The 23,013-nt window shown below is 36.6% G+C and overlaps 1 protein-coding gene across 2 annotated transcripts in view; it reads right to left on the bottom strand.

Annotated features, from left to right (window-relative positions):
- Window positions 1–288: 288 nt before the first annotated feature.
- Window positions 289–23,013, bottom strand: part of LOC141451623 (cell adhesion molecule 2-like) — a 407,804-nt gene continuing 385,079 nt past the window's right edge. For both annotated transcript variants that reach the window (XM_074123083.1, XM_074123082.1), the window contains exons 3-6: window positions 20,569–20,704; window positions 12,583–12,716; window positions 3,747–4,008; window positions 289–1,124 (exon numbers count right to left, since the gene is read on the bottom strand). In XM_074123083.1, coding sequence (XP_073979184.1) covers window positions 1,051–1,124; window positions 3,747–4,008; window positions 12,583–12,716; window positions 20,569–20,704 — 606 coding nt within the window. In that variant the 3' untranslated portion in view covers window positions 289–1,050. The remainder of the gene's footprint in view (window positions 1,125–3,746; window positions 4,009–12,582; window positions 12,717–20,568; window positions 20,705–23,013) is intronic.

The raw sequence follows: 23,013 nt of genomic DNA, 5'->3' as shown, positions 1-23,013 counted from the left end.
TCCTTTTACCAACAGAAAAATCAACTCAACTTTCTGCATTCCATCATAATTAATGGCCCATGTCACCACCTACCTACTCCCCGATGCGCTTTACTTTTCTAATTATTATCTAGACCATCTCCTGTGAATCGTTACTCCTGGCAAGCATTCCTATCAAGTCAACTTTATACGCACAGAAAATGCTTTAGCGTTTTTGGAGAAAATGTTTTCCATTCTGCGGTAGCAAGAAGTTCGAAAATTGAAAGCGATCTTTATTACTTTGTTTTTCTTATCAATAATCCAAATTAGTTTTTTTTAAAAAAACAAACCTTTTATTCACTTTTCTTGCAAAATATTTACAACAATTCGCTTGTTTTTATGCATATAAATTGAATTTTGGATATCTAGAAGTATACAAGGAGAATTCTTGAATAACGTCAAATTTTAGTTGTTAAAAAAAAATAATAATAATTTAAAAAAATTAAAGATCTTTGTTTTCTTTTAATATACAAGCACACCTTCAATACTCACTTAAAATAATTTCTTCCGATGCTGTTAGTTCATTCGTTAAAAGTAATACCAATATTAAATGATCTTTTTTTCCTTTCTTGGCAAATGTAATTTTATAAAATCGAAATATATTTTTATACAAGATTAAAAATTTATGTAACACATTGTGCCAATCAAAAATAGGCCATATTTACATTAAGGATTTCTCTTCCAAGAGGGACGCTTTAAAAGTAATGAAAAATACGTAATATTAAGAATTTTGGAACCAGGATATGTGATTTTAAAAATTAGTCAACCGGTATAGGATTACTCTGTCGGATATCCGAAGTGTGTACACAAGAAAGTGAACACAGAGACAGAAACCTAGAAGTTTGCTGGTTTTTTTTCGCTTCTTTAAATTTCTTTTTGGTTTAAATATTATTATTTCTTTTATCGTCAGTCTCTTGGAGTTTTGAGAGGCATCTCGTCGAAATAACGGCCAGAGCAGACTGGGGAGACGATGTTTTTTTTTTTGTATTATTTATTTTACTTCGTTGGCAAACGCAGCAGCACTAGATCGCGCTACCTGTGGCAGGTAAGTAGTACAGCGCATGCTGTTATTACCATTGTGGATACATGGCATAAGTTGCGACCATCTGAAACATAGTACACTATAATAAAAATACCAATTCTTTTTTTTTGGTAATAAATATTATTGGAAAATTCAATTTTAAAAAAGAAAATAGAAATGCAAATAGGGAAATACATTCCTAACAGAAGAATCGGACGAGAGTTGGAAGCAATGGGGGCAGTAGCAGCCTGGAGGTGGCAATCTCGTTCTGAAAGTCCTCTAAAAGAGAGAAACAATGAATCCGCCCGGGTTGTTCATTAAAACAATAAAACTAATAAGAAGTTCCCGAAAGGAGTTAATCCTTTTAAGACTGGGGCTACAACCACAACTCCAGAACTTCTAACTTGTTGGGAGTGTAATATCTATGATGCCATGCAAATGCTTTAATATACGAGGGTCGTTTGAAAAGTCCGTGCAAAGTCAGAGAGATAGCACCACTGGCGCGTATCGAGGTTATGTTTAGTTAGTAGCATCTCTTGGAAGAACACACACCAACTTTCAGCCAGATCGGTCTATTTCTTTGTGTTTGGCATTCGTTTGAATCGAGGAAGTCGAGTGATTTTCAAAAAATGGACGAAAAAGAATTTCGTGTGTTGATTAAACACTACTTTATGAAAGGCAAAACGCCTCAGGAGACTAAAGAGAAGCTTGATAACCATTATGGTGACTCTGCACCTTCGATTAGAACAGTTTATAAGTGGTTTCAAAATTTTCGGAGTGGCCATATGGGCACAAGTGACGCTGAACGTTCTGGACGCCCTGTTGAGATTACTACTCCAGAAATCATTGATAAAATCCATGATATGGTGATGGATGACAGAAGAGTGAAGGTGCGTGAGATTGCTAGTGCTGTGGGCATCTCGAATGAACGGGTACATAATATTTTGCATCAACATTTGGACATGACAAAGCTATCCGCAAGATGGGTGCCGCGATTGCTCACGCTTGACCAAAAACGAAATCGTGTAAGGACGGTTTGCAGCTGTTCCAGAAGAATCCGCAGGACTTTAAGCGTCGTTTCGTCACTGTGGATGAAACATGGATACATCACTACACTCCTGAGACCAAAGAACAATCTAAACAATGGGTTACCAAGGGGGAATCTGCGCCAAAAAAGGCGAAGACCGTTCCTTCGGCCGGAAAGATTATGGCGACTGTCTTTTGGGATTCGCAAGGAATAATCCTCATCGACTATCTGGAAAAGGGTAAAACTATTACAGGTGCATATTATTCATCGTTATTGGACCGTTTGAAAACCGAGCTGCAAGAAAAACGCCCACGATTGGCCCACAAAAAAAGTCCTTTACCATCACGACAACGCACCAGCTCACACCTCAGCAGTTTTGGTCGCAAAATTAATAGAAATAGGGTTCCAAATCGTTTCACATCCCCCCTATTCTCCAGACTTGGCTCCCTTGGACTACTATTTGTTCCCCAATATGAAGAAATGACTGGCGGGAAAAAGATTTTATTCAAACGAGGAGGTGATTGCAGAAACGAATGGCTATTTTTCAGACTTGGACAAATCCTATTATTCGGAAGGGATCAACAAACTAGAGCAGCGTTGGACGAAGTGTATAAGCCTAAAAGGAGACTATGTTGAAAAATAAAAAAGGTTTACCCCAAAAAATTAAGTAGTTTTTATTTTTGCACGGACTTTTCAAACGACCCTCGTACAATAACTCGGTATATTTATCGAAATACGAAAAGAATCAACCAAAACTTTCCTATACCAAATATTTACGAAACAAGAATCTTAAAAGAATGCACCGAAGAAAAAAACCGACACAATTAGACTAAATTCAATACCAAATATTTACTCGAAAAATTGCTTAAATATGTTAGTTATTAATTTAGAACAATAATAAAGGTAAGTTAACTTAAAGTTCTTTACTGCTACTTAATACATTAATTAAAATTCCATTTTTGTTTGGATATCTATAGAAAATAATAAATCGAATTGAAGTACAATGAATAGATATGTGCAAAATATAATTACAATTAAGGGCAATTTCAAATGGCTTCGACGAAATAAGGAACTTTATAGTTAAGCGGTTCTTAAAAAAACACAAGGAGATTTACAGGGAGACGCCTCAACTGCATCGTCCAATTGAGAACATGGGAACCCTTTTGACACGCAGCAGTACAAAGAGATAAATGTCGGGACAGTTGAATATATGTTCTAGCACAATTATTAAGGAAGTGACTTGCCTTTGAAAAGACTGAAAATAGTATTGCGAATGGTAATGTCAGGATAGTGTGCTTTAAGAATTAGATATCACGGGCATTGTGGACGTTCCAATTGGAAAACACCTAAGAATTCTGGTGGCAGTGTATACTGGAGTCTAACAACAGGGAAGCTGTGGGTCCTGCTAGAAAAATAATAAGAATCTAGGCACCATTATATCCTGCATGGAACAAAGGTTTGTTTGGAAGACCAGTGAAGGTTAATGGTCGCCTAATTTAGAATCCATATCTCTTTTTGCTATTGAGGATTTTAGGTATACATAATTTTAGATCCAACAACTTATCCTTAGTGATCCAATAATTCTATAGTTTCATGTATTTTCATATATTTAATAGTTGTTAATATAAGGAGCTAATCACGCATTTTTACAAAATATTTAAATAAACGAAAAATACTTACCAACAATACTCTCCGCACTTGAGGAATGTGGTTGATTGTCTTTGACCTCCATGACTGGAGGTCTTTGCGGTCTGTCTCGTTCAACAGACTCTTCATTGGAGTTCCAATAGACGGTCGCTATGCTAGCTAGGCACTTCAGCTTTAAGTCACCTTCTCTAAAGTGTCTTCGTTCCACACGAAACTCCAATCCAAGTGTAGTCTTTACCAAACCTTCTCGGCCTTCATATTTCAGTATGGGGCCTTTCAAGTAAGAACCATTTGCCTGCACAATGCAAGTAAAGTGAATAGTGATTAGTGCACAAAAATACACATTATTTCTTTCTAATCTTTACTCATTATAACAGTAAATAAATGATTGCACCGTAATGTTTTATAGCATGGGCTAGTTGCTTAAATAAATAAAATAAAGCTTGAATTTATTTCTAGTGTGATTATTTAGAAGTTGTTACATTGACGTCGATGGGAAAAGTTATACGGCTCCAGGTCAACAAGAAGAAGAAGAAGAAGAAGAAGAAGAAAAAGAACTTTTTGGAAGAGAGCCGGGAGAGATAAGAGTAGAGGTCTTTAATCAAAGTTAGAAACTACCAGTACTTCTGATCGAAATGGAAGAAAGATACGCTTCTATTTGCACTCAATTGAGTGTCCAAATTTAAACTATCTTCTTACAACACCAAACGAAGAAAAGAAACAATCAGTAAGTTTCTTGGTAGGGGGGGAAATCGTAGGGTAATTGCGCCCTCACCCAAATGCCCCCTATTTTGGATTCATCAATTTTATACTCAGCATTAATACGCTTAAATAAAGTATTGATATAAAATTTTGGTCGTAGAATTTGAACACCAGAGAAATCTCAACTAGGTGCTAATTTTTGAAGCTTTATAATAGTCAAAATGTCGACCCATCTTGTGAATATAGTAGCCCAAAATAATTTACAAAGCACTAAGCTTTGTAAGAATGTACACAAAAAATATTGGGCCAATAAAATTTAAATTTTGTGAGTTTAAACACAAAATGTTTCAGAAATTAGTTTACTAAAAATGCCTGAACTTCATTTATTTCATCCATCGGAATAATATAACGTGGAGATTTTAAATGAAGGAAATAGATTTAATAAATTATTTGATATAGGATAAATATCTGAGTGCAACTTGGATCTTTTTTACGGTATCTTGATCCCCAAAGTTCTTGATTTCTTGAAGTGAAGACGGTTTTCTGCTTCTTCTTCTTCTTGGGTGTTCTTTGATTAGTATCTGAAACATCTATGCTGAGTTTGGCTGGAGATTTGGAGAGGCGTCTTAGTTTTAAGCTAGTCTATAAAATGAATGGCCTCTGACGTGACGAAGGAATATGCTGTGGCCAGTTAAATAACCAGCAGCGGCCGGTTGAAGTTTTCATTCTTTGTGAAAGGCAGTTAATACAGAACTAGGCCGATTTCTTTACCTCTCAGCTAGGCCCAGCACTTTGTGCTTAGACTTGAACGGACTTATTGTTCGCATGAATGGTGTGCCTGTCAGCATCGCAGAAATGGGTTAATCTCGTTACTTTCCACCACTTCTCCTCGTCCATGCTGCTATTCAATTCCTATTTGCACAACTACTCCACCACAAGTACTAAAACGTGCTGGTCTTCTACATTTTACGGGTCACCAAAGATGAAAGATGCCGCGAAATGAGGTAGATCCAATAAGGAAAACCGTCTCTACCTTAAAGAACAATCTGTCTTGAAAATTGAAGCTTAAATAACTTAACTTACTCAAGAGAGGAAGTTACTTCTTACTTAATAGGGATTTAGAAGAATTCCCTTGATTTTTTATAAAACTGCAGAAAATCAAAGGGCCAGAAGTTTGTTCAATGATTAATGGACTAGAATTTGTATTCTACTGCATTAATAAATAAAACAGCAAAGGTGGCAGCTATTTAAACGGCAGTCGCAGGCAATGAATTCGTTTAAGACTATCTAGGAAGGGTAGCAAGCAACATGACACGGAAGAATCAAATTATTGCCAGTGGAAGGAGGAGAAACTGTTTGGTTACAAGAGGTTGGCGAATGAGCTGGAGCTTTAGATACACGATAAAGGGAAACAGCCAGCCGTGGCATGGAGGCAGGGGTTAAACGAATGGAAAAGAGGGATTACTAGCTGACGCGCAACGTACGCACGCAAACTGCAAGCTCACCACCATCCTCTAACATTACCGCCCAGGCTAGCAAATAGAAATCACATCAGCGTCTGAAGTACTAACAGATCTCCGTCGTCAGGGGAAGCCCTCCTATTTTAGCTGATATACTTCACCCCCCACCACACTATCCAAATAATCCTCTCATGAATACATGTGCGCGGTTGTAGGTTTGCTCTGTGTCTACATCGCTGCTTCCCTCTTGGCAACGACATGGGCCATCAGGTTTGAGTGAGCTCAGCTCTCTTTAGACTGACAGGTGCGCCAGTTCAAGTTAGCATATGATCACCTTCATACTGGCAGACTACTTTCTTAGGCTTTCAATCCAAAGAATTTCCTATTTACTCCTTTTCTCCTTTACATCCAGTTCTTTTAATTTTAGTAATTTATTGTTTTACTGCATTAAATTTTAAATAAATTCATCGCCTCTGCTTCTTATAGAGTTTTAAGTGCAACTTGTCGAACTTTTATCTCCTAACTCCTAACCTTCGAATATCATCCTTAATGTCCTCAAAACATCTCATTCGCGGTCTGCCTCTAAGATATCTACCACCTGGCGCCATCTTTGTCCATTCTTTCTACATGTCCAAACCATCTCAGTTGAGCAGATTTCATTAATGCCACCTAAATCAGGCTCCCGGTACAGTTCCTTCAACTTGTAGTTCGATTTCATTTTCTTATCATCAACAGTTTTTAAAGGGCCAATGGTTTTTCTTAACATCTTTCTTTTGCTGCTCTCTCTCTCTCTCTCTCTCTCTCTCTCTCACGTACATTTTGCCTTAAAAAACAGTAAAGTAATTGCCTATTGATACCAAACTCAAGAATAAGAAATAGTGAAAGTAGTTCTTCTTTTCTCAGTATTCGCCGAGTTATCCAGCCTGGAGTTTCTCAGAGCTCATTATTATTTACGATTTACACATACGGCATTCCTACGTTGAACACATCGTTCTTGTAACCTACCTGCAGACGATACTCTCCTTCTAATACGACTTAAACAACTTTAACTTTCCTTGTAACTCTTCTTAACATGCAAACTTAATTAGACTAACTAATGGACTGGTACTGCAAAAGGACAGAAGACACAGGTCAGTGTACTGCAACCAATCGTTGCTTAAACATAAAAAAAAAAAAAAATTAACAACAATGGAAAGTTCAAAGTATCTTGGTTTATAACACGTCACAGACTAAACCTGGTGTCCACAAGTATTGTAACACTGAAAGTATGTCAGGCCTACCCAACACAGACAACTCTATATCCTCTCATTAACCGACCGGACACTTCTGCACCTTATTGGCCTAGGACTCGAAGACTTTTACAGACTTGCGCTGCAAATTTTCATCAAAATCTAGCGTTGCATATCACTCATCTGTTGAATAATAATAATAACAAATAATAATAATAATCTTCTTCCCATGGTGCTACAGTCTTATAGTAGGACCTGGACCTCATTTAAGAGAGAGTGCCACTCTTCCCTATCCTCAGCTTTTTTTCGCAGATCTCTTTCTACGTCATCCAACCATCTTATTCTGGGATGAACTCTAAGTCTTGCGCCCCCTGGGTCTCCATATAATACTTTTTTAGGAACTCGATGATGGGGCATCCGTTCAACATGGCCGAGAGCCACCTCAGCCTAGCCTTTTTTTGATACAAGAAACTATGTCGGATTCTCCGTATAGTTTCTTGAGTTCTTTCGGAGCTTCCATTCACCCCGTCAATGTACACTACCGGGCCGTAGATTTTTCGCAATACTTTTCTCTCTTTCTTGGTTCGTAACAATGGTCTTCTCCGAGACAGGGTAGTTGGCCCTGCGCTCAACCCCGAACCTGGAGGACCAGGAGCATTATTTCGGAGAACTCACTCCTAAAAGAGTTGCCGTCACCTTGGCTAATGAGTCTCTTCTACCCATTCGCGGTAAGTCATCTGACTCGACTTATGGATGCTGCCGTTGACTAAAAAGATAGTTCTTCCGCCACCACCCTGACTATGTGACCCGCTGCAGTCAACATAATAATTTGTAGATCATTTTGCCACTAAAATATGTTTCCAGGGGGCACTACGAGGAAGCGATCTACTTTACCCCCCAATAATAATAATAATAATAATAATAATAATAGGAATAATAGCAATAATAAAAGCAGATTTGTCCTTAACATTGTATATTGTGTTTTGAACGAGCGCCCTGCATAAATGTGGTACTAACCTTCCAAGTCGAATATAATAGAAAGAAGAACGGATCATCATGCCAAGAGAACAGATTGAAGAGTCATGTAGATAGATAGACATTGTATATGTATATTGGGAAATAAAATACCGCATTTATTTCAACCATCTAATGCAAATTCCTAAAATGCTTCCTTTATATGAGCCCAGTTAAATGAATTCAAACGTATAAATTCCACCTTCAAATAGTTGCCAGAGGTTTGGGGTTTTCTTTCTTTAAAGAAATAAAGCAAAATCAAAGTGAAATTAAATAAATAAATCTGTATCAGTTGATGGCTGTTAAAGCCCATGCGCAGAAGCAGTTACCGTACTTTCTTGCTTTCTTCCTAGCTTCCACCGAGTATGAAATCCATTCTTGATCAGGAAGCAATGGAAATCCTTCTTTTATTCCTTGAAAGAGATTTCACCCAAAAATTGGTATGCGTTCTTTCTAGGTCCACTAAGGAAAGCTTCTCTACATCCTCCTTTCAAATAAGCAGTGTCTTAGATCCCTCTCTCTATCTCTTTTTAACTACTTCTTTCCCACATGCCACTTCTTCGCCAACTATTCTGGATGAATAATTGCTTTAAATCCTGAACCGATCTAACCATATTAACTATTTATAAGTCCTGGCTTATCAGCTGAAGAATAAAGATCTATTTCCAGCAAAAGACCGATGTTTTTCACGTCCCTTATAGTTTTTTACCTATCATCTGTTGATCTCTTCCAACAACAAAATTAGTGTTCACTATAAGAATAACAATGTCTTAGAGGATTCTAGGGTTCTTGGCCAACTCAAGTGTATTATCATTATTTTCAGTGTGTTTCTCAGTAACTTATATCCGGATGCTTCCAAGAACTTTTGTACCAAATCAATCTTATTTCTAGGAATTCTAATCTTATCTCTTCTGTTATTACTTTCCGTTTGAACTTCTACGTACTGCTTCTTGCTTTCCTGGTTTTAGTCTGCTCAATTTATTGGTATTCTAGCAAAATCTTAGGGAATTCCACGGTAGAATTTCCCTAACATGTTTTCACGATCATCACTTGTGCAGGTTACAGATTGTTATGTTCGCATAGCTGTGATTGGCCAAATAAATGAATGAAACTAGTTTAGGGCAAGTAAATTGCAATATTAATAAAAAACCAAATTTAACCTACTAAGGGCTATATCCTAAAGATCTACTAACTGAACTAATATGAAAAAGAACAACTGCTACCTGGGGGATTCCACTCACGACAGACCTCTGATTTCCCTTCATATGGTCCACAATGTGGAAGTAAGGGCCCTGTCGGTGACGTAAGGTCCCTTCTATCTTTCCCCGCAACCTCCAAAATAGCAGCTTCTATACTGGACCCTTTTATAAGGTGAAAAAAAAAAAATATAGTCACATATTGCTAACAAGTTACCTACCACCCTTCCCCGTGTCCTAGAGCTCTCTAAATCCGGGCTATTCAGGGGATGTTACCATAGTAACTAAGGATTTTCTTTTTTTATATTATTCCATGCACCCATGACCTTTTCATTCTTCAATTATTTATGATAAAATTGCTGCTTTTATGCGTTGTAACGTGTATGAAGTTTGAATCTTTGACCAGTTTCGCAGTCTTTGATTCATCAACAGATGTTGCTTGATCGATCAGTTTAGTGTCGAGAATTCGATTTTAAATATGTTTCCAACTACACTCTACACTTCCTTACTCAGCGATTACCAGAAGCTCTACCCTAGCTCAAGAAAACACAACAATCTGCCAGCCACAATCTTTTAACAGTATCCTTAATAAGTTTGGTTAATGACAGCATACTGGTAGAGAACAGATGAGATGCACCGATTTTCGTAAGGGTGTTTGCCTACTCAATGCCAGTAATTCCATAGTTTGCTGTTATCCAATAACAACCATACCACAACCACCTATCTTATATCAAAACACTATTACTTTTTCCCTAGATTGGTGCGAGGAAATGAACGGTTTTGGAGTCTTAGAGAAGGACCATCTCTAGTTGTTGGTAGCAATGATTAGGTTACCCGATGTAAAACTTTAAGCAGCTTTTTCTCCACTTCTTTGACTAATAATAGAACTAGACTCGGTTATCATAGGCTCATTTTGCTCAAGGCAACTAACAAAAGAAATGTTAATAAACTAGAATTACAGATTTTATATTTAAATTAAGTATGTATCATTTCTTTCTTCTTTTTTTTTTTTTCTTTTAAATTAGCGATATTAAAAATACCAGTTAAAGATCCGCGATGATAAATGACTACTTTCTTTCGGCAATTTATCACAATAATAAAACATTTTTCGTAGCCTCCGGAAAAGGGGAGGGGGCAGAAACTTAAAAGAGTACAGTTTGAGTATCTAAAAGTTGTAGAGTATCTGTTCAACTTCTCCAATATATCAATCAATCAACGTCATCCGGTCCTAATGGCGACTAACCTTGCAGAAAATCAATAGGCTTACAAAGACATCAAATGATAAGGAACTTTCCAGTCAAAAGTCAAGTAAAAGTAATGAAAAACAATGGAGAAAGAAACATAATTACTTGATGCAAAGATTTCGCACTGATGGGGGTGATTTTTTATTTATTTATCTATTTATTTATTTACTGTTTCTCAATAAATTCGAGGAAATATTACGAATGCGTCAATTTATGGATATCACTGGATCCACGGGAAATATCCTTTTTGAGATGCCCAGAATCCCTCCCCCCAAAAAAGTGCCCTAAATAGAACACTAGCTCAAAAACTGAACAAAAAGCTCAGACTTAATATTTGTATTCTAACAGAGTAACCTTTAGGAACCTAGCAGTAAACATGGTAACCAAAATTCCTTTCTCAACCACAAGTCCTGTTATTTTTTTGGGGGGGGAAATCAAAGAAAAGCACATTCAGTACTTGGTACTTTCGATTGACCGATATTTCTACGTAATCCTGGTTGGCATCTAAACGAAACATCAAATTTTGAATTTCCTGCTATAGAAACGCACAGATTCACAGACAAATTTGTAAAAATCACTTTTAGTTTCCTTGGTCACCTAGATAGGTAATCGCCTATTTTTTTTCAACAAGGGCTTTTAACGTCTAACCACCAATAAGGTGTCTTGGACGGAGGCGAAAGAGCACATACTTTACTATTAACATTTTTTATAACAAATAAAACAGTATCTTGGATTTTATCTGTCATGTTTTGCAAAAGAAGCCACCAATTGTGGGGGAAATGGCTAATTATAAATTACCACACACACCGATATCAAGTGTATAATTGCAAAAACAGCACTACAAAAATGGCCATACAGATTACAGTAATGGTAATAAAGGGAGATTCTATAAAACTATGTGTAGATCAGTTACCTAGACAACCATGGTTTAAGGGAACTGTCACTAATAAATGGGTTGTTATGAGGATAAGCTGACTGAGAGCGAACCACGCGGTGAGCGGATCGTCGTATCTTCACAGGATCAACAGAAGGTCCTCTCCTCTTTGACGTAGATTGCAATGAGAAGGAGGATTTCAAACATATAATAATGATATGTCCACGGTATGTAGTAGAAAGGAAACGAATGTTTGACGATATATACAGGTATTTAGATGCACCATTTCGCTACGAAGACATAATATTCTCCACCAACATCTATGTACTTGAATCTTTAGCAGAGCTAGCAATGAAATATGAATGTATTTAAAAGTTATAGCCGATTAGAATGAATGGAAGAAAATGATTAGAGAAGGATTACGGTGATTTTAATTTCGGTTAAGCTATAAGGATGGCAGGAATATAGAGTGAGTACTGATCCATCCATTAGCTGTAGTTTATGTCAATAGTTGTTTATAGTAGAGGGATGAATGTGTGTAGCGAAGGTATATATAAGTAAGAATGGAGAATGAGTGATATTCTAGTGATAAGCATAGACGAAAGCCAATGGCAAAAAAAAAAAAAATCTGTCATGTTTATTGTACCACTTACTTTACCGAAATCTCTACCCCAGAGGTGATTAATCTTACCTCTGATATTGGATGAATATACGAAACCAAAAAGGATACAATATACACGGCGTGCTACAAAGATGTTATCCAGCAATGTGGACTTAAGCATATTTTTAAATAAAAAAAAGTATATAGCTACACGCAGGATTCGAACCGGAAATCTCCCACTTATAAACCCTCTCTTCGTAACCTCTAGATGAACACGCGTTAACATCAGAAAAGTAGAAAAAGTGGGAGGGGGAAAATAGTGCAGATAACATTAGCGATGAATTAAAGTAGTCCAACAATTAGAATATTTCGGAAAATTGGGAACAGGGAAAGTGTATGAGAACAATTAAAGATATAACCAGTAAAATTGAATCTATTACAATGAAAAGCACATATACATTTTAGCGAACAATGGCTGAAATTAAATATCCGTCCAAAATGTATACACACTACATACACATTAAGTAAAGCATACATGTATGTACTTACTATCTCTCCATTGATGTACCAGGTAAGCTGTGCAGCCGGTTTAGATCTACCCGACGTACAGTTCACACGAACCGTATCGCCCGCCTGGTAGCGCGGTTTTCCGCCATAGATTCGTGGACCTTCTTCCGGCAGTGCTATATATTACATTCATATGCATGAATCTCGCTATTTACATAAATAAGCAGCTAGTATATGTGGTATATATTAAGAGCATTTCTATGAAGATTACTGCTATGAAAATGCATAATAAATTTTACGGACAATAAAATCTGTGTGCATATTTGCACATCAGTGCATGTAATTTTCATTTTTAAAATATAAATACACAAATAATTGGTTTAACTGGACCATTTCCCTTCATCTACAAATATTCATTAAATAAATTAATTAATTTCAAATCTGGTGTGAACTCAAATGACTTTTTACTTTGCTAAGTCTCAAATTCACAGGAGCTTTTTTTTTTAAACTTCGGTTTCTTTACTAAAAGTACAAATTAGCATGAAATTACATCTTTTGAGTTCAAAAAGTTTAGCAAAAATCGGTACCGCGTGAGAGGATTAGCTTAGAGATTATCTTTATTTTATTTATTTTTATATTTTTTTAAAATTTATTTTGTAATCTACAATCTGTATAAATAATAGGGGGGCCGAAAAGTAATCAACATTTATTTTTTCTGGCGAAAAACATTTATTTATTAAAGAAATCTTAAATGCTAATCAACAAAATAATTTCCTTCATTTTCTAACACTTTTTGCCAGCGAAAAAGCAATTGTTCGATTCCCTTTTTAAAAAAGTCCTTCGATTTTTCATTGAAGAACTTTTCCAAGTGCGTTTTCACTTTTCCAACATTGGTAAATTTTTAGAGGCGCTCGATCAACGGCGTACCATCAGCGCGTCTCTTTTGTCTCGGTATGAAGCTGATCCATTTTTGCGACGAATTGTAACTTGAGATGAGAAGTAGGTACTATACGTACAACAACCCTGCACAAAAAAGACAATGGCTTTCTCCCGGAGAAGCACCTGTTCCGACACCTCGACTGTCACTAACGATAAAGAAGGTCCTTGTGTGTTTGTGGTGGGATTTTTCTGGAATCTTACACTATGAATTGCTGGAACCTGGTCAGACCGTTACAGCGACAGTGTATTGTGAACAACTCGAGCGAATTAAACAAGAACTCATAAAAAAAACGATCTGTTTTGGTCAATAAGAAAAAAAAGGATCCATCAACACGATAACGTGAGGCCTCACGCAGCAATAATAACACAGGAAAAAATAAGGGAGCTTGGGTTAGAACTTTTACCCCATCCATTCTATTCACCAGATCTCGCGCCGTCGGATTATCACCTTTTCAGATCATTAGAGCTTACATTAAGAGGTAAAAAATTTACCAATGTTGGAAAAGTGAAAACGCACTTGGAAAAGTTCTTCAATGAAAAATCGAAGGACTTTTTTAAAAAGGGAATCGAACAATTGCCTTTTCGCTGGCAAAAAATGTTAGAAAATGAAGAAAATTATTTTGTTGATTAGCATTTAAGATTTCTTTAATAAATAAATGTTTTTCTCCAGAAAAAATAAATTTTGAATACTTTTCGGTCCCCCTATTATTTATACAATAAGTAAATAGGAGTGAATGAGATGAACTGGTGCGGGAAGAGCAGGAGGAGAGAAGCTACCCAGTGGTAGCACTCTCTAGAGGAGAGAGGAGAATGTGAGGAGGAGAATATGAGTGGGAGAGAGGAGAGATTTAGTTCTTCAGACTGTAAGGAAGTCGCGGGGCCACTGGCGATTCAGTCGGCGAGGAGTATTGTTTGGGATGTCAGAGGAGGCGAGAGACAGTACTAAAGTATGGAATTTTTGATATTTAGTCTTAGCGAGTTGGTTTATGAAGGGAATGTTGAGGTCAGTGTGAAGGGCGAGGTTAGTCAAACGTAGAAAGGTGCGTCAGCTATCTGTCGGAGGAGTTTTTTTGATAATATTGTTCCATTATCCGAAAAATCAGCTGATTTTAAGCGTCGAAGTATGGTTGCTTTCTTTTAATAATAAAACTAAGTTGGATGCCAATTCTCTCTCTCCTACTGGAAACCAGTTACCAGGTTTAGAGTGCATCGAATCTTTGGTAGAGGAAGTTATATTTTCTATACTCTGAAGATGGATGAAAAGAAGACAAGCCTAATATGAGGATAAGTACCAAAAAAAAAAAAAAAATAGGCAGATAATTCAGTTCTTTCAATCTAAGGCAGCAACATCCCAGTAAAGGAAACTGAACTAAACTCTTCTTCATGTATTTTATTGTCTCTCTGAAGATGCCAAAGTAAACGATATGTACAACACTTACAATTTCTTCAACATGCTATTCAATAAACACAGGGATAGTGCAGATAGTTCTTGGGTGTGGCCTAAATTATTGTAAGCCTCATCCATCCCACAATACACTAATATCTACCAACAAACTTTGACATCCAACGTAACTGTGGGTAAATCTCTTGGGGGACGCAGTAGATGAGTCCTGTGTGTACCTATAATCTCTAGAGTTCTAGTAGTTTAAAAATAACTAAGTGTAGCTGCCAAGTGATGAAGCTCTGAATTGTGGCTAAAAATATCTTAAGGTAGAGACAAAATTCAATTAAATTCATCACAAAAATTGTCTTGAACCAGTTAAATTTTGTGTTTGTTCAACACGATCAAGGTTCTACTCAAACAGCCTATCCTTAAAACCTCAAAATTCGCACAATCTAAAATGGGTAATAAACACCCAATTTTAGCCATATTTTGGTTCGAACATAATTTCACAGAAAACCACATTTTGAAATAATGTTACGTAGAGAAAGTGAGATGATTCAGGGAGATGAGAGACTCTGCGTTCCATTTGTGACCTAAGTGTGTATTCTTCCCTAGGGAGGAAGTTGAATAGCTATAGTCGTATAGTTTCGATTACTGGTTTAGAAAACGAAATTGGAGTAATTAAGCAGGGGAGCCCTTTTAGTCCCAAGGGAATTACCTACAATTGTAATCATTGTCTTTATTCACTCTAGCGGTTTCAATAATTTAATAATTACCTTTGGCGAACAGTATCTATTCCCAAGCAATACTGGGATTTATAAAGGGTAATCTCTGTATATAAATGCGAGAAAACAACTCTACATTATGAACAACAATAATTCTAGTAAAATTATTTAGAACCATCTAAAGCAAGGTAGATGAGCTTCTACAGAAATTTATCTGCGTTTCTTGACTTACAAAATTAGATCAATTATCAACATCCCTTGGCGAGTTGAAGCACTCCTCTGGACAAAGAGATCGCTGTAACTTGTTATCAATTATCCGGTCACTTACCTAAGCAATTTAATTGAACGTGAACGAGATCTGGGTTAGTGTATTCAATTTGAAAATTTCATTAACTACTGTTTAAGGCTAAATTCTAAGTTCAAAGGTAGTGTAATTACAAAATTTTACAAAAGCATAAGCATTGCAACAAAATTTTTAGAAAACAGAGATTTTCGCACAGAGAAATTCTGAATGTTCAAGAGCAAAACAGATTCCTAATTTTGTATCATCGGGTAGATCATTCTCTAGATAAGATTACGACAACTTAATCTCCATTCACCATTTACAACTTAATCTCTGTTTAACCATTTACAAAACTTAAGAGAAGAGAATAACAAATAATATAATTAGGGCAGAATGTTGGAATTAAGTAATTACCATTGTGTAAGCTTGCAAAGGAAGCCACCAATAGTGGAGAAATGGCTAATTATAAATTACCACACACCGATATGAAGTGTACAATTGCAAAAGCAGCACTGCAAAAATGGCAGACAGATTATAGTAATGGTAATAAAAGGAGATTCTATAAAACTATGGGTAGATCAGTTACCTAGACAACCATGGTTTAAGGGAACTATCACTAATAAATGGGTTGTTATGACAATAAGCAGGCTGAGAGCGAACCACGCGGTGTGCGGATCGTATCTACATCAACAAAAGGTCCTCTCCTCTTTGCGTAGATTGCAATGAGGAGGAGGATTTCAAACACATAATAATAATATGTCCACGTTATGTAGTAGAAAGGAAACGAATGTTTGACGTCATATACAGGTATTTAGATGCACCATTTCGCTACGAAGACATAATAATTCTCCACCAACATCTATGTGCTTAAATCTGTAGCAGAGTTAGCAATGAAATATGAATGTATTTAAAAGTTATAGCCGATTAGAATGAATGGAAGAAAATGATTAGAGAAGGATTAAGGTGATTTTAATTTAGGTTAAGCTATAAGGATGGCAGGAATATAGAGTACTGATCCATCCATTAGTTGTAAGTTTGTATGTAATAGTTGTATATAGTGGAGGGATGAATGTGTGAAGCGAATGTATTTATAAGTAAGAATGGAGAGTGAGTGACATTCTAGTGATAAGCACCTAGACGATGCTGGCTGTATGGCGAAAGCCAGTGCCAAAAAAAGGGGAAAAAAAAGTTTTATGTGCCACCCAAATAACATTTTGCCAAACTAGGACAATAAAACAGAAAAAGAAATGTATAAGAAAAAATATATGCTAAACACCTGCCCCTTGGATCGTACACTGGATCTGTGACAACCAAAGATGGGAATCAAGAGCTTATTGTTGGTTCTCATCCCCCTAAATCAACCAATTCTCCCTTCCGAAGAGAAAAGAAAACCCTAAGGCTGCGGATGAAGTCTCCACAGCTAAACCTCATATTGGCACACTGGACTCTGGCCATCCAAGTTGCACAAAATAAGAGACCCGATAATACTCTTAAAATTACGTCTAATGCGCAAAGAAAACAGCGCCTCGCTGTCCAATTCTTTAAAAAGCCTCCGGCTAACTGTAAGCACAAAGATGGATTTCTATTCTTTTTATTATTTTCTTGTTCTCAGAAGAAAACCCAACAAATGAATTTTCGTCATAAACCCAAATTTGGAGTTCAAGCAGTACTTAGAAAAAATTAGATTAATATTCGTTCATTCATGGTTGGTTTTGTGGAAACGTATAAGGAAAAACTGCAGACTTGTACATATAACAAGCAAGAAGTACTAGCTTGTTGATATAATATTGAAGTGAAGAGCAGGAGGTGTAGTAGATGTGACACGGAGATGGGAACTAGCGTTAAAATTCATAGCCTGGAACCGGCACTGCCAACCTCTCCTCCAGCAAACACCAAACGCTTGCATCCGTTTTCATTTCCACATCGCCTTCATTTCTCTGTGTTTTTCTTCCTTCCTATTCGGTCTAGGTTTTTGTTTCCTTAAAATTTCAAAAGGGTTTCTCTCTCTCACTCACTTTCTTTAGAATGATGAAAACGTGTAATTTAAGTTCCTTCACAAAACTAAAAAAAACAATAGCCCTGTATTGTACGTTTACAAAGTTTAAAAAGGGAATAATTGGGAACAATTTAAAGCAAAAATATGGCGATGAAACTGATTTAATTCATGTCATTAAAATGGGACCTTCTATTAGGGTAACCTTCACTTCCTTAACCTCTCCCCTAAAGGTGCCCTTAAATTAATTTTCTGATTTATTTTTAGTTTCAGTTATTCTAACTACACACAGAGCAAAAACCCTTTTGTTCGTAATCACAATTTTTAGCTGCAAGCAGAACATTTAACGTTGGTGATGTAGAACGTGTGTGACGTTAGTACAATTTTTGAAGTATTCCGACTAATTTATGCATTTATGCACCAATTTCAAACTACCCTCCCGCTTCAAATGGATTTTTCGATTATTAAAAAAAATAAAATAAAACGAAGAGAGAGACGATCTTACAAAATAAGAGATTATCAGAGCGCAATCTACAGTAAAGTACTTCACTTATTGTTTCAATCCATGAACATAAATCCCAACCTGCAAATTTCTAAAAGAAATGAAAACAGATTGGCTGCACAAAGGTTCTAAGATTGGAATGTGAGCTCTTTTCAAGACTCAAGCAGACTTAAGTAACAGATTAGATTAGATTAGACTAGGGCGGCTTCAAGGCCTACGCCACTGCGACCCCTTTGAATCTATTGTGGCTCCCCTCACTCTAAAGCTCGAAGTAAAATCCTTAGCCACACGAGCCCCTCACACTGGACCCAACACGTGTAGTGCCGTTTCCTCCTCCTCTTCCTGACAGAACCTACAAAGGCTATCATCTGCCAGGCCCATGCGATGCACTGAGTCTGCAGTGGCCAGTTAATAGGCCTACAATCATCCTTATAGCCCCACGGCCTTGACGGATTAATTCTGCAGTCAGCCTAGAGACTATGTAATAACAATATTGGAGTAAGTGTCAAGGACAAGACCTTCTTTTAATACCTAACATAAAATTATTTCCTTCCGGATCGACTTAAAAGATCTCAAACACGAAAACAGAGAGTTCGTACTTGATATGAATAGGACAGAGAGAATTCTGATTCCAACCAAGACAACTGCTTTGGATAAGGCACGATCCAACCTCCAAGCAGCGCGAATACAACCAAAAGTCTCGACAGAGCAAAGGAACAGATGAACATTTGATCCTTACTTGGAAAAAGAAGAATGTTTCTTATTTGTTTTGAACTCTGGGAATATCTTAGTGTTTTTCTATTTACCTAAAATTACGGCCCGCATATGTGCCCTTATAGGTTGGATGACCAGGTACGGGAAGTGTGAAATGTATGAACCCATGTGATGGTTAAACTCTGCTGTGGTTATAATCAGCTGACTACAATGGCGGCTATTGTCGCTGCCTTCTTGATTGAGTTTTGATTATGTCAGCACAGATTGGATTTAAGTTATTTGTTCTGTACTGGAATTAATTGTGGTAGGATCTTTGTCAACAATTCTAGGGTAGTCAGTGTTGAATATTATGTTGTAGTTACTGGCATAACTCGCAAAGCTAAGATGTACTGTTGGTATTGGGTTCGATTCCCGGTCTAGGCCTTCAATTTTTTTTTAATAATTAAAAAAAGGAATTCATAGTAGTCTGTTAGCTATTTTTCTTTCGTCTTTCTCCAAGATACCTACTTCAGGCCTGCCTGAAAAAAGGCGCAATACTTTTCTCTGAACAATGTCTCCTCTCGTGTTATTCTACTCTTTCATCAGAATACTGCGAAGCATATCCACTGTACAAAGCTGTGTTCTATTGATCTTCCGTACTGATAAGTTTGTCTGTCTGTTTAGACAAGTAGATGCATATTGGCTTTTCTGTACATTTTGCCCAGATAATGAGATGTATTGTACAGTTGTCGCCACATTCTTATAAACCTACCTAAACTTAGTTATTTTTTTTATTACAATTAGTTGTTCATGTCTTACAGCTTCATTGGTCATGTTCTTGAAATGTCAGTTTGTTGAACGTTATTCAATGTTTAATACTGCGATGTATTTATGTGATGCAGTTAAAGTTTAATATTCGGTAGCTGTGTAGTTGTTGGTTATGATTCATTTATTTTTATGTTACACATCGTATGCAAATGAATTTGAGATTAGATGTATCTTCAACTCTATACTGTTAATGCAAAATTTAAAGATAATATACCTGGAGATGTGTACCTACCTAGCAAGTTACATAAAGTAGCTTCTACGTTCTAAAAATTCAAAAAAAAAGAAAAACCTGTTCCCAATATTTATATTTATGATCACGTCTTAAAAATACCAAGTTTATGAAATTTTTTAAATTAGGATTGCCACAACTGGAAATTGTCGAGTAATTCACACCAGATTAGACTATGCTTTATAAAACATTTCTTAAAGTTTTCCACTATATTAATCATAATTGAGGAAATGGAAAACTATTTAAAGAAAATATTGAAATCCTCAAGTAACTACTTATGCCAAAAATAAGTAGTAAAAGATTTACTTGAGGAAAAACTTATTGGAAGACATATTAAAGAACAATACTTCAAATTAAAACATTGTAAGAAGATTTGTGTTGTTAAATAAAACAAATAAATAAGTCATTTAAATAAATAGAAAATATAAATAAATTGCAAATTATTTACATACCGACTGTCAGCATATCCCCATGATCGGATACTGTCTGAAAGGAAGGCGCTTCTGCAGAGACTTCGCATCTGTATCGGCCACTACTTGATAGTTCCAGCGATTCCAGTGTTACCTGACTCTCGTTAGAATGTTCTAACTAAAATAAAAACATAAGGTTTATCATTATGTTGAAGAGAAAGAGGAATTGAATGATTAAAAGTGAATGTGGTACTGGGTGAAGAAGTTTAAAGCGTTAGGGCGAATTCTAAAGAAAATACTCCCCGATCTGCAAGATTTGTCTGTAGAGTGGCAGAGTTTTGGTCATAGAAGTTAGGAATCTGTTAAATGTAAGAAAGTCTAAGTGTAGGGGACTGTGCGTAGTCACGCTCAATCCCAGTAGTAGCACAATTCGGCTGTCTTGAAATGTCCTCGTAGATGGTGGTTGCATAGCTAGGCGCTAACTAACCCTCAAGAGGTTCTAAAGAATTAGGACAAAGAGATATTTGCAGAAGATGTAATAGGCGACACGAGAGTTCTTCAAAGCTTTGAAGCACAACAGTAAGTGCACTTTAGGCGCTCTTATTGGCTCCTAGAATTGTCTCTGTGCACTGTTGGTCCTCGCGAACAGTGAGCTATGGAGGATCCTTGCAGCAGAACTCGAATCCGGAGCCTTACTGCACTTCAGTGCTTTGCAACTGAGCTAATCTCTTCTTTACTTATTTTAGGGTGACGCATTAATCAGAGCTTGTTAACATTATTTTCATAGAGTTGTGTCATCAGATAAATTTATTGGATCTGCCGGCCGCCTAACAGCGTTCAAGACAACAATTAAACTTAAAAGAAAAATAATCGCCTATATTTTTAATCAGGGCTTAATTTCTGATTATCAATAACACAACACTATTAATCGAGCTTTAAGATGTTTGAAGCTTCTAAAAATAGCTCTAAAGGCACCAGCTGGACTTGAAATCTCATCATGATTAGCCTAATGTCTTAGATCTGAATTAATTACTTCCCTTTTCTATAATTGAACTTGCTATTACCATATCTTTGGAATGAAAAGGGTATACGTAGGGCACCAGAATGTGGACGGTGGCTGCTGGCTCCTCTCTCTTTCTAGAACAACCCTGAAGAGTCTAAATCCCTTAATTTCGGGAAATCATGGAAAGCATTGGGCGGAAGGTGGGAGAAAAGTTGCTCCAGAGAATGGTAATCTGTAACTGCCAACTACCCGCTCTAACTGGGGCTTCCTAAAATGGACTGGATAGCTACCACGTATTGGAGGGAATTGTACATTCTATCTAGAATCTTTTTAAGGAAACTCTCTTCAGGATATTAAGGAATGGCAAAGTAAAGCAAAGTCTTCAGGCTGTGGTAATTGAGGCTTCCGCTTTTAATCTTGGAAAATCCCTATAGAATTGGAGGAATTGTTTCATCTTCTGTGGGTGCTGAAAGAGAATGGTCTCTCCTGGCACCATTGAGAAGGCACAATAGATAGTAAGAAAAAAACCCGCAGTGCTGATCACCCCATTGACAAAACAAAATTTCATTAATAATGTAATTGAAAATAAAAGGAATGAGTAATATCAAAGCCTTTTTTTAAAGTAACCAACCATAACCAGTTTGGTTCATAAAATCTAATGAAAACGCCAATAGACAAGATCTATTTTTATTTAAATCAATTTTTCATTCATATAATCAGCTCTGGTTAAAATATTACGGAACAAATTTGTAATGAATTAAAGCAGTGTAGCTCGCTCCTCTATAGACTGAGTAGTATTACCCAATACTTAGATTGTTACCGAACAATTGGCGCCATGCGCTGTCGTCCTCAACCCAGTAAGCTGCCATTGAAAGCCAGGTGCAGGGGGAGGGGTATAATACAGTGTGTGTGTGAGTGACTGTACCTAGTGTTTACAATATTGTACAATGGTCTTGATATACGGTCGTCGCTCAATGTAGGAACCTCCGAACAGTTTGCTGGAGTACGCTGGTTCTATTGTCCCAGTCCTAGCGCCGCTTGTCTATTGTTACCACCCTATCCTATATGCCATACTTCTTACCGGAACCGCACTATAATGTAAGGAGCAATACCTCCTTATGTTACTTACACATTAATAAAGATTTGTGTGGTTTATTTTCTTGCTAAAATTCAATGCCAGTTATTCTTTACATTATGATAAAAGTGATTACAATTATTTTCTGCCAAACAATAGACTTACAATATAAAAATTCTAACGTGAACATTGACAAGCCCTTCTCTAAATTCATTCATAAAAGGTTTCGTTCAAACTTATATTATATTAAATAAAGCGAATTATTATTAGACTGTAGGGATGAAACAAGCTCTAGCTACCCAAAATCCTTCCAAACCAGCGTACTTTCCTCAAGGAAAAACTTTATATAAAATGGAAGACCAAACTCACAGAAGGCTGTGCGAAGTGGGCAACGGCTTTAAGGGAAACA

The sequence above is a fragment of the Rhodnius prolixus genome, unplaced genomic scaffold, assembly GCF_049639745.1.
Source record: "Rhodnius prolixus isolate KJV_2025 unplaced genomic scaffold, Rpr scaffold_14, whole genome shotgun sequence".
Classification (NCBI taxonomy): Eukaryota; Metazoa; Arthropoda; class Insecta; order Hemiptera; family Reduviidae; genus Rhodnius; species Rhodnius prolixus.
Note: the sequence above shows the minus strand (reverse complement) of the source record. Positions and strands in the feature narration are given on the sequence as shown.